General features: G+C 47.0%; 3 protein-coding genes across 6 annotated transcripts in view; all 3 read right to left on the reverse strand.

Moving 5' to 3' along the window:
• Nucleotides 1-13,802, reverse strand: part of CD320 (CD320 molecule) — a 31,640-nt gene extending 17,838 nt beyond the window's left edge. For 2 of the 4 annotated variants that reach the window (XR_016282138.1, XM_089535410.1), the window contains exons 1-4: nt 13,680-13,802; nt 10,874-11,308; nt 10,121-10,180; nt 9,619-9,764 (exon numbers count right to left, since the gene is read on the reverse strand). Coding sequence is in view for 3 of the 4 variants with exons in the window: in XM_089535410.1 (XP_089391536.1) it covers nt 9,637-9,764; nt 10,121-10,180; nt 10,874-11,308; nt 13,680-13,746 (690 nt within the window). In the remaining variant the exon portion in view is untranslated. Of the gene's footprint in view, nt 1-7,669; nt 8,508-9,618; nt 9,765-10,120; nt 10,181-10,320; nt 10,409-10,873; nt 11,309-13,679 lie in introns of those variants that run through there. The other 2 variants (XM_089535409.1, XM_089535411.1) reach the window with 2 other exon arrangements.
• LOC149308261 (potassium voltage-gated channel subfamily V member 2-like) lies at nt 2,503-7,035 on the reverse strand. Its single transcript, XM_089537041.1, has 2 exons — nt 5,475-7,035; nt 2,503-4,596 (listed from the first exon to the last, which is right to left on the reverse strand). The coding sequence occupies exons 1-2, from the start codon at nt 6,747-6,749 to the stop codon at nt 4,018-4,020; spliced, it is 1,854 nt and encodes a 617-aa protein (XP_089393167.1). The 5' UTR covers nt 6,750-7,035; the 3' UTR covers nt 2,503-4,017.
• Nucleotides 13,803-14,300: 498 nt separating the features above from the next.
• On the reverse strand, nt 14,301-17,108 carry NDUFA7 (NADH:ubiquinone oxidoreductase subunit A7). The gene is made up of 4 exons (XM_089535414.1): nt 16,877-17,108; nt 16,457-16,506; nt 15,853-16,002; nt 14,301-14,770 (listed from the first exon to the last, which is right to left on the reverse strand). Exons 1-4 carry the CDS (start codon nt 16,925-16,927, stop codon nt 14,674-14,676), a joined length of 348 nt encoding a protein of 115 aa, XP_089391540.1. The 5' UTR covers nt 16,928-17,108; the 3' UTR covers nt 14,301-14,673.
• Nucleotide 17,109: the final 1 nt, after the last annotated feature.

The raw sequence follows: 17,109 nt of genomic DNA on the forward strand, positions 1-17,109 counted from the left end.
AAAAATCCCTAGTGTGAGTTGGCTAAAACCAGACAGAATTTTGGGGAGGGGCTTGGGGTCAATGGAAAGGAATTTGAGATCAGCAAACCCAACAGTGGACCAGCTTTTAGGACCAAAAGAGCTCCTTCCTTTGGGGCTGAAAATCAGGCTAAACACACTCAAACATGGTGGTTTGGGTCCCCTTCTCCACATCCCAAATCCACCAAAAGAAAATCGTTTTTGGACTAATTCCATCCCCTTTAACTGTTTGGCAATCCCACTCTCTCCGCAAAGTGAGCTGCACGAAACATTCACAAATCAGGGCCCTTTCTCTGTACCATAATGTACATATCCAAAGCATTAATATTTATATGTGTATATACTCTCATGTATTGGTCACTCATTGTACAGTCTCACCTGTAAATACAGTATTTGTAAATGGGTTCCTGCTGTTTTAAACCTTGGTCCTGTAGTCTGCTCCTTCTAGTTTTATTATATTTGGGCATTTTAATGTATTTAAGGAGTTGTGCACCATTCAGCAAATATTGGTTACTGGGCATTTTTGCAATATTGTGTTGCTGTAATCATGGTTGCTGTGTACCATCTTGAACATGAATGCTGCATTTATATTAAAAGCACCCTTACTGGGTTTCTCTTTATTGTCAAAAGGCATTTCTGTTCTTAAAAGAGAAAATTGGAAAGGACAATCTTGGTCCTATCTAAACCCAGAATTATTTTTGATTTAAATTACTTTTGGGCCTCAGGGGATTTTGAAGTACGAGAGCAATACTGCACCTAAGGGCCTAAAGGCATCAGACTCTTGTCTTGGAAGCTAAGCAGAGTCAGCCCTGGTTAGTACTTGGAAGGGAGACTACCAGCTAATACCAAGCTGTATTTCAGAGGAAGGAACTGGCAAAATCACCTAAGAAAGTTGCATGAAATTCATGACATTGCCACAGGTCTATAGGCAACTTGAAGGCATATATACACAAACATTGATAGAGCCAGGGTTCGAATCCCTGCTCGGCCATGGAAACTCACTGGGTGACCTTGGGCAAGTCATACTCTCTCAACCTTAGAGGAAGGCCATGGTGGCAACCCCCATCCAAATAAATCTTGTAAACTGAACCCATTATAAGATTGCCTTAGGGTTGCCATAAATCAGTAATAACTTATAGCCACCTAACAATAAGTTGCTGGAGAAAATCAACAAACTCTCCCTAGAAGCTACAATTGCTCAACTGAGGCTATCATACTTGGGACGTATAATAGGAAGATTCACCAGAGAAGATGACAATGCTTGGGCAATGTGAAGGGCAATAGGAAAAGAGGGAGACCACAGATGCAAGGAGGTTGCAGCTTTGCAAGACCTGAACCTAGTTCCAGTTAACCAGGACTTTTGGAGGTCTCTCAAGTCACAAGAAGTTTATTTGCATCCCTTCATATCTGGGATTGAAATAGTTAGCCCTTGCAGTCCCTTGCAACTATTGCTTACTATGCTCCTGACATCTTCAGGGCAAAGCATTTCAGTCTTGCCAAGTTAATCCAATTCCCTCCTCCCTATACACACACACACACACACACCCCTCTTCCTTTTCTCCCACTGCAATGCCCATATGCATCTCTTCCTCTGTGTTGCATACCACTCTTCCTCTCTGTGAGCCAAGCCTCATGTTCCTAGTCCCTAAGGGTGTCCAAACATACTAATAAGTAAAATAAACTCATAGCCTCCTATGAGAGAATTTAGAATTTATTCATTTGTTTTGTGTGTGTGTGCGTGCTTTTGCATCCATGATGTGCCTCCCTCCACACTTCCATTGTGTCAACGTTTGCCATTACTTGGAGAGGTCCTTTTAAAAATATGTGGCACATGTGCAAAACACAAGAGTCTAACCTGGAGGCTTTTGTTGTGACTGTTGTCATCAGGTAGCCCTCCAGCCAGAGACAACTTCTCACAACCTGCTCCCTTCCATGTGGCCGGGGGTTGAACTGGATGACCCCTAAGGTCCCTTCCAAACGTTAAGGACTCTGCTTTTACAGAGCAGGTATGGGTTTGGCTGCTTAAGACTCAGAGAATGAGTTTGCTCTTCAGCAAAAAAAGGAATAATTCACACAAAGAAAAAAAGTGTTTTCTCACCAGTAAAACCAATAGACTTAAAAGCACTGACGCCAGATTGTCTGGTGTCATAGAGGGAAACGGACAATGAGCATGGACTAAACCTACTACCTCCCTTCCCATCATCCCCAACACACCCATTTCCAAAGTCTCCAAAATCCTACTGGCTTTCATTAGCAGACATAATGAATTTACCTCCATAGATATAAATTCAAGGAGCCCCAACCATTGAGGGCGGTAGGAATGATAATGTCCTGCTGTGTATTACTGAGCTTCCAAATCCCAATACATCCAAGTTGTCAGGGCTGATGGGAGTTACAGTCTTGCCCTTTGCTGTCCTGGGCCAACAAAGCCAGAGAGGACTAGAAGAGAAAGGATACATTCCCCCCCCCCCCCCCCGTCCCAGAGTCTGGCATCTTTCTCCTCCGATCCTAACATGGTCAACGTTGCGAGAGTTCAGGGATTTCATTTCCAAGAGAAGCCATTTCTGAACAGGACGGCTGGGCGGCAGTGATTCAACCCAGACGGAAAGGCAGCTGAAGCTCTTCCACATCTAAAGCGGACGGCGTTTCTCAAGGACCTGGGTCTCTCAAGGACTGGCGCTATGGGACTGCAATGTCTAGCAGCCCTAACCAGCAGAGCTGATGAATCATAGAATCATAGAGTTGGAAGAGACCCCAAGAAGGGCCACCCAGTCCAACCCCATCCTGCCATGCAGGAACTCTCAATCAAACCATGCCTGACAGTTGGCCATCCAACCTCTGCTTAAAGATCTCTAAGGAAGGAGACTCCACTACAATCCGAGGGAGTGTGTTCCACTGTCGAACAGCCCTTACTGTCAGGAAGTTCTTCCTAATGTTAAGGTGGAATCTCTTTTCCTGGAGCTTGCGTCCACTCTTCTGGGTCCTGTTCTCTGGAGCAGCAGAAAGCAAGCTTGCTCCCTCCTCAATATGACATCCTTTCATGATGGGGAGTAGGGTTCCCAGTTCAGGGTCATCCTAGGCCCAGAGGTTTTTGGGTCAAAACCTGAGACCCTGAAATGGCCCTTGCAATGCCATTAAGCATTATGTATTAAGTACCAAACACATTTACTCACATTCAGACACACACATATTGGAGAGGGGTGATCTATAGGTAGGAGACACCTACCCATAGGTGCAGATTTTCCAGTTTTCAGGGGAGAGGCTCAGCTCCAGGCAAGAGGAAAGGGCTGGATGCGAATCTCAGTTCAACTGGGAGAGATGCAACTGGCTACAATTTCCAAGGACGGCTTTTTTGCTGCAGGTCCAAAGACTTGCCCGGAAGACTATATAGTTCCTTAGCTAAGTTTCCTCCTTCCCTCCCAGTCACTGTGGTGCCAGGTCTCACCCTTCGCTCTACTCTGCATCCACCTTCTGGCTAGAAGGTTTTGGGCTAGATTAAATGGACCTTACTCCATCTCCCTAAATAGGTGACAAGGAAAAGTCCCCTCATTTCACCTTGATCTGGGAATAACCCCCATAGCTAAGGTTTCTCTCTTAATTTCCAAATAGGAATATGTATTTCCTGTGCATGTGGGTGTCTGAATGACAAGCTGTGAGCAACTGTAGTTGGTACTTGTATGCCTTCAAGTAATTTCTGACTTATGGCAACCTTGGCAAGATTTCTTCAGAGGGGGTTTGCCTTCCTCTGAGGCAGAGAATATGACTTGCCCATGCTCATCCTGTGGGCTTCCATGGCCAAGTGGAGATTTGAACCCTGATCTCCAGAGTTGTAGGCCAACAATAAAACCACTACACTTTACTGCCTCTTTGGTACTTCACACTTATCACTTAATGACATTCCCAGGGGGCCACCCCAAGGTCTCAGGCTTGGGTCCATAAACCTCAAGGCCTGGGCCGATCCTAAACCAGTGCCAACCCTCTGCATTACTGGGTCTTGCTTTAGGATGAGTGGGAAACACTCTCTGTCTTTTTAAAAGACTGGAGGGAGTGAGTAGGAAAAACATATGGAGATGACGGAGAGTAGCCCGAGAGGGTTGTGAGATGAATGTGGGGGTGGTCGTGATGGTCATGATGGTCGTGGTGGTCCAATCTGTGGCCCAGAGAAACCCGGGGCGAATGGGGGATGGAGTGGCTCGGTTGGTGGGTGACAGGGTGGCCTCCTTGGTGGATGGGCTGGTAGCCCTGGTGGGAGAAGAGCTGGCTAGGGGCCGGATGGCGAGTGGAGCCCCCTAGGTGTGGGTCGGCCCTTCCAGGCATGGCATACTCGGCGCAGCAGGTGTCGGTGAATTTCCTCCAGGCCCTCTCCTTGAGGTTGAGCTTGCGGGAGAGCTTGAGGGAGCTGGTGGCCTGGACCTCATGGGATTTGAGCTTGGCGTAGTAGTCGGAGAACTTGTTGTAGAGGATGGAGATGGGCATCCCATTGAGGATGATGCCAAAGGAGATACAGCCGAAGGCCACCACCCGGCCTAGAAAGGTGTCTGGGACAGTGTCCCCATAGCCCACAGTAGAGAGGCTGACCTGAGAGGAGGAGCAAGAGGAATGGGGCAGGGGAAAAAAAAAAAGAGAGAGAGAGAGAGATGGGGGCATGAGATGAACCTAATACTACCTACGACTACTCTAGACTGAAGATGAGTGGCCATCTCTTAGGAGTGCTTTAGTTGGGCAGGGGGTTGGAGTGGATGGCCCTGGGGTCCCCTTCCAACACTATTATTCTGTGTTTACATATGAAACAGCACAGTAAATATATCCTCATGAAATCAGTGGCTATTCTCAGCTGCTCTGGTAGATTCAAAAAACAAGAAAGAAGTTTCTTCCTAAATATTAGGAAGAATTTCTGCTGTTCCACAGTGCGATGGCCTGCTTCGGATAGTCAACACACTCTTGACTGATGTTTAGTGTATAGTCTACTAACACTCTCAGTTCTTGTCACATGTACTGCTGTGCAAACTGGACATAATATTTCATGTGGGGTGCACCACTACTTCCCTCAATCTGGGCACTATTGGTAGTACAGGCTAGAATTGCATTGGCTTTTTTGGCCACCATATCACAGGGTGGACTTAGCTTTTGACTAGACCCTTTTGGCTTGAATCTAGAGCAGATGAACCATTGAGATTTAGAAGTTACAGGACTTGTCACACTGTATAATCATAACACTATGATTCCACTTGAATTGTAAGGGTTCCCTCCTGTGGAAACTTGGGATTTGGGGAGAGGCATTTAGAATTATCAGCCAGGAGGCTCTAGTTCCTTCCCACACTACAAACCCAAGCATTTCAGAGAGTGCAGCCATGGCAGGTAAAGTAGAATCACAGTACAATGCTGGCATGATATGAAAGGGTCCTACATGTTAAAGTGTGGGTAAAAGGAGGGGGTGGGAAGGGGAGATGACTTACAGCTGCCCACCACCAAGCGTCCGGGATGCTGGTGAAGTTAGTGCCAGGGATGTCGTGCTCCACAGAGTGCATCAGGGCGGAGAAGGTGAAAACGCCCATGGCGATGAAGAGGAGGAGGCAGCAGACCTGCTGGTAACACTGCCGGATGGTGAACCCAAAGGCCCGCAGGCCTGTGGAGTGGCGGGCCAGCTTGAGAATGCGGAAGATGCGCATCAGTTTGATCAGCTTGAGCACTTTACCCAGCTTCCCGACGCTGCGCATCCTGTGTAGTTCTTCATGGTAGTCACTCTCCACTTCACCCAGGTTCTCGAAGAGGAGCTGGATATAGAAGGGCATGATGGCCACCAGGTCAATGGCGCTGAAGGCTGCCCGCAGGAACTGCCGGAAGGTGGAGGTGGAGATGAGGCGCATGAGGTACTCCAGGGTGAAGAAGATGGCACAAATGGTCTCCAGGCGCTGCATGCACTTCTTGCTGGCTTTGTGCTGCATCTCCTCCACTGTGCTGAGGGTCATCCCCACGATGGAGATCAGGACAAAGATGCTGGACATGATGGCAATCACCTTTGCAGGGATGGAGGAATATGGGTTCTCGATCAAGTTCCAGACGGCCTTCCGGAACCCACCGAGAAATTTACCCTCAAAGTGCTCCTCTCTTTCAACTGGCTCCAGTTCTGCCTCCAGCTCTCTCTGGACCTTCAGGTACTCAGCCAGTTCGTCCTGCTTCTCCTCAAAGAGGATCCGGCAGCACCGCTGGGCATACTTCATGTGGATGCCCCAATACTCAATCTCCTCCACAAAGTTGGAGGGACACATCTCTTCCATGACCCACATCACGCCACTGCGGTAGAAGTGGTAGACATAGTGGAAGATGAGTGGATCCCGGTCAAAGAAATACTCATTCTTTGGCACTGAGTAATCGTCACAGAGTGTCAGCTTCTTCATGGGGTCAGTGGAGAGGGCCAGCTGCCCGATCCGGGTGACAGGATACTTAGCGGCCACTTTGCACGCGATCTGGAAACACTTGCCTCCGACATTGAGGTTCAAGAAGTACCGGTTCCTCCGGGATGGACCACTGCAGTGCTCCTGGCTCCAGTCAGAGACGTTGTGCATGGAATTCCATTGCTTGACCAGGTTTTCCTGAGCAAAGGGAATGTAGACCTCCTCCTCTTGTGGAGTCAAACAGCACTTCTGATAGTCCCCGATTTTCAAGTTAGCCGAGAGGCTGGACCGTCTCCTCATGGACCGTCTCATTGTCTTGTTTCGTGGAGTGCTCATACACCACAAAGGCCCCCACACCTGGTTGCTACAGCTGGTGGTTTGTGTGGTTGGGGAATGAATTTGGGATTTTGTTCCTGCGAAGTGAGCAGCCTCTGCAGAAGGAACAAACTGGTCGCTTGCAAAGAGCAACCAAGCTCACACAATCTCGTGTGCGGTCAGTCTCTTGAGCCTTGTCCAAGCTGACCGTGTCTCAGACTGTGGCACTGGACATCTCTGCAAGCCGTTATGCTCAAGCTTCTTAACACACTAATAAGATTACGAGGTTAACCTTTCAAGTTAAGAAAGCTATTCTGGGTGGTTGGGACTCCATTTGGTTTATCTTCCTGAAACCCGCTCAGTTGATCCACCCCTTTCCCAACCTCAGGACGAAAGCTTAGAAGTAGCAAGTATTTCTTTAGAACATTTCTAGTTCATGACAGCTCCTCATTTTTGTTAAATGCATAATTAGCCTTTCAGGTAACACAGCATGATGTTTCTTTGGAAAAGAAGCTAAAACTTTGGGCTGGTTTGAATCATGTTCCTTCCTCATGTCTTGCTAGAACAGACCAAGATAGTCAGAAAGGAGTAAAATACTATTTTTAAATACATTCATACCATTTTAAGTTTGGTTTCTTACTTTCTAAATTAGCCAGATCCTTATACAATTTTTATAGTTTTAAACTTTTTTGTATTTTTTAACCTCTCTTTAAACCATTTTTACTGTTATTGAGAGTTTAAGCACATCTTAATGATAACCTTGCCATATTTCTCTCTATTATATTGAGTTTTTAAACTGCACGCTTCCTTTGAATCCTGATTTGTTATATGTTATTTTGGGGGGGGGGGGGTGTTATCAGCCAACTGCTAAAAGTTTCTGTGAACTAAGAAACTAAGAAATGGAGAGAAAATAAATACACAGGAGATTAAGAAGATGGAGAATGAGTTTTATCTGGTACTGAAAAACAGCAGAGCTGATGTTTCAATTAAGAAAATGATAAAATGGAGGGGGAGGGAATACAAAAGAGAAGACTGCAGGTGCTGATCACCACAAGGGAAAGCCTTATTTGAAATGTTGAGACCCCAGAGTTGAAATGAAAATGGGACATTAAGATGAGAGATGAGCTGCAAACTGAGGGCCCAACTGCAAAAGAGAGGCCAGAAGCACCAACCTGCCCTCCTTCCAGCTGCCCCATAAGATTTTAGTACAGCTTCTGAACAGACCTCTCTTAACTGAGAAAGATGGCGTCTTTAACCCTGAAGCAAATCTTCGCTTCTTGGCTGAAGGTGTCAATGGAGGAAGGATTCCAAAATGGAAGAGGTGGGAGATGGTGGGGAGATATATTGATGAGAGAACTGGTTGATGCTGGCAGGAAAAAAATGGTTTCTTCACCTTTGTGCAGATGTGTGAAGGAATATGTGGCCCTGCTATTGTTGTTTTCAGGCTACAACTCCCATCATCCCTACCCATCCTTGTCTATAATGAGGGATTTGGGGAGCTGCAGTTCAACAACGCTACACCTTCCCAGTTCCTGACTTACAGGAAGGATAATCTTCAGGAGCCAGGCCAACTTGAAAGACTTTTCTTCTAAAGAATTGGCTGATTCCAAGTCCATTTGCATAGTTATATCCACAATTCAGAGGGAAGGGAAAGCCTTTTCCCCATTTTCAGATCAGTCCATGATTCCTGGCACCCAACAGAGGCCCATCAGCCCTGTGCAAACATCCCTGGGAGTGTGAGGCAGTCCGGGGCGTGATCGGGTTGCAAGTAGCAGCTTCCTGAAATAAAAGGAAGAAGATGAGCCACAGCTATCTGCCTCTTTTTGCCCTACACAGCAGTGAGCCAGGTTGCAGCAGTGCCACTGGGTATGTTTGCATATGGGGTTTGGAGGTTTATCCTTGTAAGAATGCCAGAATTGGCATCTCAGGGAAGAACTTCAGGGAAGCAAACAGTAGAAAAACTGGGATATTGACAAAGCAATTATGATATCTGTAACCCTTCCATCCTAGAATCCTTTGCCTGCTGCAACAGAATGAGATAGAAGCCAGAGCTCTGCAAAGGCAGAAGAGGAATGTGATGAAGTACAGACAGGAAAGGAATAGCTTTTGCTATTTTGATTTCTTATTTCTAATTTATGGTGACCCTAAGGCAACCCTATCACAGGTTTTCTTGGCAAGATTTGCTCAGGGTTTGCTTTTGCCTTCCTCAGAGGCTGAGAAAGTGTGAGTTGTCCAAAGTCACCCCATGGGTTTCCATGACTGAGCAGGGATGCAAACTCTGGTCTCCAGTCATAGTTAGGGTTGCCATAATTGCCCACTATTTATTTAAGGTCCTCCATTTTTCTTAAATGTCCTACATTTTGGGCTGAGTTTTGCCCTGCAGTTGTCCTACGGTTTGGTCTAGAATTTGTTCCACATTTTGTCCCTGGTAATAGTGGACAATTATGGCAACCCTAGTCATAGTCCTACAGTCAAACCACTATAACAGGCTGACTCTTTGTTTGACTGTGTCCATACTTCCAGATTCAGCCCCATCCCATCAGTCAATCTGTCTGCATCCATACTGGAAATCTGCATCAACTGGGGATTCTGGGTGGCATTTTATTAAGGCACACATTTAATTAAGATATAGATATGCACGCCTGTACACAGCTCAGTGCAGTTTAGATAATAATAATAATAATAATAATAATAATAATTTATTATAATATCTCTATTATTTAAATAATAGTAATACCAGTTCCTTGTTCCAAAGAGTTTACAGGCTGAGTGTCAATACTGGCAGAGGAAGGAGCAGAGGATGAGAGAGAGGTAGCAAGGCACATGTTCTACACATCCAAAAATGAGAAGGGGAAGAATTCGAATCACGTTGAATCAAACCCAGGCATACCTCGCAGGAAAGAGAACTTCAAGGCTGCTCTTTCCTCATCAGCTGCTCTGATGCCTTATCGAGACTGAAGCTCATAAGGAGAGGTTTCGCTTTCCGGCTGACCCACACAGCAACCCAAACGACTGCTGTCACGATGACCAGAAGTGCTAGAGAGTAGAAAGAGAGATTGAAAGAAAGGAAATCGGTAACTATTTCTGGCTCTGATGCCATTGTTAGAGTTTCTGGACCCAATTCAAAGTCATGGTTTTGACCTATAAAGCTCAGGCCCTTATTATTTGACAGATCATATTCTCCCTTACAAATCTACCCAGAATCTACCTTCTGAGGTGGCTCTTCTCTCTGTCCAAATACCTTCTCAGGTACATCTAGTGGGAACTGGGGACAAAGCCTTCTTGACAGTTGTCCCCAGGGTCCAGAACTCCCTTCTCAGAAAAAATTAGACTGGCATATTCCCTACTTTCTTTTCAGATCAGGACTGGTCAGTTTTGCCACCACTACTCACCGACAATGGCAAGGACCACCCAATGTTCAGCCGTCTTAATTTCAGGGGCAGCTGTGCTACCTAGTGAAAAGAAAAAGAAGAAAATGTATGTTTTACACATGCACATCCAAACATTATTTTTGCTACATTTTATCTCACATTGTAAGCTGATTGTGTTCCATATAGAGAGAAAGGTTGGATATAAATTAAATCAGTTTCACCTGCTATATTTTGGAATGCCCAGGAGTTGAGAAGGGCAAAAAAGCAAAGCCAGTTCCTCCATTTTGGAACCTTCTGCCCACTTCCTTCCTGCAGAACATTGTGAGACAAATTACGTCCAAAGAGAGATGCCCTAAACACAAGAGCCTCTTTTAGCAGTTAGAGAATGGAAACTGCCCAGGAAAGGCAATCATACCACTGACAATAACAACACAGGTCATCAAAGCTTGGCAATATTGGCAGCCAGATCAATACCAAATTCACACAGTTCCAGAACTGCACCCTTGATAAGCGTTTTACAACTATGGCTCGCCCACTTTAAAACAAGGCCAAGTGGCACCTCCAAGAAAACATGGATGTGAGGAGTTCAGCAGACTAGGTAGCCATGCCCTCCACGGAGGTACTCTATTCGTTCCTATCTCCATTTGAAGACAGAAAAAGAATGACGAAAAGGTACACGGGGTTGATTAAAGAACGGTGCTGTGATAAGACAGGAAGCATTGCAACAATTGAGATCAAGAGATTCCCCAAGACCAAAATAAAGGCAAACTCCACCTGGTTGGGTTGTTTCTGGGGTCTCTGGAGAACTTGGCACCTCAAAAACACAGCCCACTTCGTCCCGTTTGTCTGGACAGTCGCTGTGTCTGTCACATATAAAAGCCAGGGGATAACAGTCTGCATCTGGTGTACACCGGAATTCATTCTTCCGGCATTTTACCAAAGGTTTGGTGTGGCTGTCCCCACAGGCCTTCCCGGCTTCGTCAGAACCGTCCAGACAATCCTTGTGGCCATCACAGAACCGCTCCAAGGGCAGGCAAGGGCCTTCGGGGCCACACAGTCTTCCGCGAGGTCCACACTGAATGTTTCCGGCCTCACAGCCCTCTTCATCGCTGTTATCACCACAATCAGAGACCCTGTCGCATCTCTTGCACAGAGGCACATGCCCACCGTCCTCACACCAGAAGTCCCCAAGGGTACACTGGAACGATTCTGCATCGAGGGAGCAAGAGAAAGGCAGGATCATGAAAAGATGCTTGGGAGCTATGGCTGCTGAGGGGGTCAGGGAGATAGGAAGGATCCTATGCCACGCTCAGAATGAATGGGCTTTTGGGGGATTTAGAAGGATGAACTGCCAGGAGAGGAACCTGTGGCTCTCCCAATAGGTTTGGATCACAACGCCCATCTGCCTTGTCAAGGGTGAGAGATGGGAGATGCAGTTTGACAGATTGCTCTCGAGCTTAAAAACAGTTCCAAAGTAACATCTGAAAGTGGATTGTTGTTCAATATTTTTTAAAAGTTGTTGTATTCAAACCGTTTTAGGTATTTTAACAATTTTTAACAGTATAAGCTGTTCTGGGCCTCAGATGAAAGAAAAGCTGGACAAAAATAAATAGATAAATCAATAATAAACACAGTGTTGAATTGATTCGCTCTTCATTTTGTGCCTTTCTCTCTGCATTTGTTTTAATTATTACAAGCCATCTTGATTTCCAGGCTTTTTTCCCCCCAAAGGAGATGGGATATAAGTGGACAAAGAAATTATTATCACAGTCTGAAGGGAGACTGTAAAGAAAGCGGTCACCCCTTGCTCTAGTAAAGCTTACAAGTGTATTAATGGTTAACTAGCAGTTAACTCACTTTTATGGACATTGATAACCATTGTTTTACTGGGAGTGATCCATAATCACAATTCCGCTGTGATTTTTTAGGCTAATTCTCATGAGGATTTTCCAATTTTTCCTCCTTTTTCTGCAGAGGGAAGTATCTTTCTGTGGCATTTTCCAATAACTATAATGAGATTTAAAGGGGTGAGTTTGGGGTGTGAGTGTTCGTTGTTGTTTTTGTCTTGGATTCTGAGTCTAACAAACGGCTGTACAAAGACCAAAATAAGCTTTGAAATGTCAGAGGAAAACTGTTAATCCCGGATTATGGGCAAAGGCAAAATACTTCTCTGCAGGAAAAGGAACTTCAGGAGGCTGTTCTGAAGAATGTAGGAATGTTTGGACAGTCTTGTTCCTATATAAATAATCCAAGGGAGAGCCGGGAGGTCGGATAAAAGCCTTCCTCGCCCTTCATCACGGGACGCACAAGATAAACAACTTTAAACACTTCCACGTTAAACAAGATTAAAAAAAAAACCAACAAAGCCTATTGCTTTTACATGTTAAAAAACACAATGCTTTGAAATAAGTGCATTTTGGCTCATCACTGGAAAGAAATGAAGGTTGGGGCCAGTCAGACCTATAAAGGGAAGGAATTCTTCAGCCAGGGCACCACAACCAAGAAGACCGCTTCAAATCCTGCCATTTCGTATTGCCCCCCATTAACTGGAGACTGAGGAAGGGTCCCTCTGTTCAGTGGTTCCAAAATGTTGGTCCTACAGTTGTTTTGGACTTCAGCTCCCAGAAGCCTCAGCAAACTAGGAATTCTGGGAGCTGAAGTCCAAGGAAAACCAAAGTTTGGAAAACACTGCTCTATATAACGTCTAAGGCTGCATCCACACTGGAGAAATAACCCAGTTTGGCACTGCTTTAACTGCCCTGGCTCAAGGCTATGGAATTCTGGGAGTTGGAGTTTGTTGTGGGCCCAGAGCGGAGTTAAAGCAGCGCCAAACCAGTTTATTTCTCCAGTGTGGATGCAGCCAAAGCGAATTCTCTTTTGTTGCTCATCGTTGTATGCCTTCAAGTCTTGTTCTGACTTTCACCCAGTGGCTTTCCACGGCTGAGTCGGAATTCGAACTCAGCTCTCTTTCGTCAACCTGGAAAACAAGTTGTACATTTTGCTTTTAGATGTTAGGTCTCAAAACATCCTTCATGCAAATTTAAGATGATTAGTTATTAACTTACATGATGAAACAAATGTGCTTAATTCTTAAATAGTATATTTGATAAATAGAAACTTAACAAATTATTCCTCTTTCGCCCCCCTTTTCTCCATTCATTTCCAAGACTTTTAGGTCCTCCAGAGGTTTTTGGACTAAAATTCCCAGAATCCCTCACTGTGGCCATGTTGGCTGGGGGCTTCTGGGAGCTGAAATCCTCACTGAGAAAAAGGCTCCTACAGTAGCACTAGGCCTCGTCGCCATGGCAACCAAGAAGGGAGACCCCTCGCTCCTATTAGCCGAATGGGCGGGGTCAAAAAAGAGGGGTGCCGCGGCGGCCAATAGGAGGCAGCGCTAGGACAGGAGGGGCGGGGACTGGTACGGCCGCGCAGAGTGGGCGACCAATAACCGCTCTCTGGGGGCGGTGCTTACAAAGCAACCGACCAATCAGCGCCCCACAAGGAACGTGGAGTTTGAACGAAGGCACATGGTGTGCTTATTGCCTCAGCCCGGCTCCCCGCTTCCATCCCCGGAGCTCACCGCTCTTCCTGGCCCGGAGCTCTACTACCGCGGTCAGGAGCACCAAGAAGGAAAGCAGCCGCTCCATGTCGGCTCCGTCGGCAGCGCCTCTCGGAGTGACCCCTCAGCGGGCATGGAATTAAGCCGGAGGAAGACTGCGCGTGCGCCGCGAGAAGGGCTTCTGTGCGCAGGTGCGGAGGGCAGGCCACGCCCTCATTGGCCTGGTGAGACGCATGCGCAGTTGTTATCCCGCGCACATCTAGAGAAGCTGGCAAAGACGCATGCGCAGACCTTTCTCCCTCACTCAAGTGTCCTATATTGACTGAATTTGTTGTAATAGAAACAAATACACCTTGCTGCCCCTTTTGCCCCAAAATGGAAGCCAGGGACTCCTTTCTCCTCGTGCTGATACTATGTTTTATATAGTAACACATTTCACTGCAGCACATTTATATTTATTCATTGGTTGTGTGTGTGCCTTCCAAGTGGTTTTTGAGGGCCGCAAGGCAGGGTTTTCTTGGCAAGTTTCCTCAGAAAGGGGTTTGCCTTTGCCCAGAGCTAGGCTCCATGGCAGAGCCAGGATTCGAACCCTGGCCTCCAGAGTCATAATGCGACGTTCAAATCATGACACCACACTGTCTCTCAGAATTTAAATACAGTTTAATTGAGCAGCATGACAGCAGCTTCTCCTGACGTTTTCTGCTGATCCCTAGGAAGAGATTAACAACTGGATTAATTTAGGGACTCAGGCTGCATCCACACAGGAGAGATAACCTGGTTTGGCACCGCTTTCTGGCTCAAGGCTATGGAATTCTATAGCCTTGAGCCAAGAAAGAGTTAAAGCGGTGCCAAACCGGGTTATCTCTCCTGTGTGGATGCAGCCTGAATTTATCGAATCAGAACCAGAGTCTTTAGGGGCCGGGAAGAGCGTCCTGTCAGACTGCGCCGCCATCTCTTCCGCTGAGAGCGTTGCTCCAGCCACGCTGCCTGCGGAAACGTCTGCCTCACGGCCGGCTCACAAATACGGCTCATCTTTCGACAGTTCCCACTTCTGAGGCTGAAGGCCCGGTGTGACCGGTTTCTTCTCCGCTGTCGCTATGGAAGACTCTGGGCTGCGGCAGAGAATGAGAGAGAGAAATGGAAGGTTTGAGAAAGGGATAAATCTCACACGGTCCGAGTACAAGGGGCCCAATGCTGGACTAGAACTCCCATCGCTCTGCTACAGGCTGCGCAGGTTAAAAACCTGAGGCTTTAATATCGCTCTCTCGTTGCGTCTGAGGAAGTGGAGTGATATACATTTGTCCCTCCATATTCACTAGGGTTAGGGGTACAAGACCCCTGTGAATATGGAAAAAATGTAAATAACAAAAACGCTATGTTTTTAACCTGAGAGGAGACCTCTCTAGGAATCTCTAGGTCCTCCAGTGCAACTCTGTGGTCAAAATCTGACAGACACCAACCATACTGGACTGCACTGGAGGAGCTACAAAGGCCTAGTAGAGTATTCTATCTAGAAATCTCTAGGCATTTCAGTGCAACTCTGTCATCAACATCCGACAGACCCTGACCATAGAACTGCATTGGAGGAGCTACAAAGGCCTAGTAGAGTATTCTCTCTAGGAATCTCTAGGTCCTTCAGTGCAACGTTTAGTTAAAGTTAACATTAACCATACAGTTGCACTGGAGGACCTATAGATTCCTAGAGAACATATTAATCAAATCCGTGCATAATCAAAGCTGAAAATATGGAGAGATGAGTGTACGCCAAACCTCATGCTAAAATCTAAATTCTCTTTTTCGATACCCCCTTTTCTCCCCCGAAATTAAGAGCAAATCCAGTACACTTTCCACTCTCTTACATAAGCCATGACAGACGCCTTTCACAGTTTAGCCTGCCCTGATCAAAGGCAGCATCTGATGGCCCTTCAGCTATTGCTGGGACTGCAACTCCCAGCAGTCCCAGCCGACGGAAAGTACAATTCCAAGAAGATGTGGAGGATCACATATGCCTTCTCCCAACCCCAACATTTCTTCCTACATGTAGACTTTTCTGGCTGGTTCCTCAATGTGGTTCCTTGGACCGGATTGTGGTCTCTTCCAACTCTATGATTCTAAGCAACCACCAAACTGGGCTCATTTTAGCTCCCAGAAGGACTAGAGACCTAACAGGAGAGAGGCAAAACGGGGCACAGACCTGGAAGCTGGCATTCCCGGGGCCAGAGTCTTCTGCGAGGAGACAAGGACGATAGGAGGGAAAGTCTCTCTTCGGCCGTCCCGGGTGCAGTAGTAATTGCCGGCAAACTTGTGGCTTGGGCCGAGAGGGAGGCGCGGAGGGGGCTGAGTCCTGAAGGAAGGAAGGAAGGAAGGAAAGAAGGGGTTTAAAGATGGTCAGATCCTCCAATTCCGCGGTGCTCTAGAATCATAGAGTCCTGGACTTGGAAGAGACCCCAAGAATGGCCACCCAGTCCAACCCCATTCTGCCATGCAGGAACTCTCAGTCAAAGCATCCCCATTGACTCGGTTCTTTCAAGTGCCAGGCCAATGCACTAACAGAGAAATAACCCCACTTTTACTTTTTGTGGCTCAAGGCTATGGAATTCTGGGAATTGGAGTATGTTGTGGGGCCCAGAGCGGAGCTCCCGCTCCGCTCTGGGCCCACAACAAACTCCAATTCCCAGAATTCCATAGCCTTGAGCCACAAAAAGTAGAAGCAGTGCCAAACTGGGTTCTCTCTCCATTGTGGATGCATCCCCAGTCTAACCACTAACAGATACTCCATTTCCCTAATGATTAATTACCTCTTGGCGATCTCCGTATAGCGCAGCTGCAGCTTAGCCTGGAGATCTCGCTGTTGAAACAAAGAAAAATAATATTGTTATAATAATAATAATAATAATATAGTTTATTTATAGCCCGCCTTTTCTCGAAGGAATCATCTAATGTTGGGAGTTCTGCTTTTTTAGGTTTGGAAAGGTTACTTTAAGGGCAAAATCAGCCAGATCTGTGAGGGAACTACGATTCCCAGAACCCTTTGCGGTCGTCCAGGTAAGGAACTAAGGTATTGAGAAGCCCCGCCCACAAGGGGCGTGGCCTCGCTTTCTATTTGCCGACGCGCCAAGAGGGGGCTGCAGCGTCTCCTTAACCCGGCCTTTCGCAGCGGCTGCCTTAATGACAGCGGAGTCTTTTCGTCCGCGCGGCGCCCCCGGCTCCCTCCTCACCCCGGACGCCCAGTTGCGAATCCTCCGGATGAGGCTGGTGGCCGACGCCATCTTGGCCTCTGTTGTTGTCAAGGGCGAGGGGGCCGCGGGGCCTGCCGGGAAGGAGGGAAGCGGGCAGCCGCGTCACGGCGAAAGGACTCCTGGGAGGGAGGTCGGGCTCTTGGATAAGCGTTGCCGCCGCGCGGCATGCCGGGAAAAAGACCTTTCGGGGACTAGAAGGGGGAAACCTGCTG

The sequence above is a fragment of the Sceloporus occidentalis genome, unplaced genomic scaffold, assembly GCF_023333645.1.
Source record: "Sceloporus occidentalis isolate IW3139 unplaced genomic scaffold, rSceOcc1.0.p SCAF_8, whole genome shotgun sequence".
Taxonomy (NCBI): Eukaryota; Metazoa; Chordata; class Lepidosauria; order Squamata; family Phrynosomatidae; genus Sceloporus; species Sceloporus occidentalis.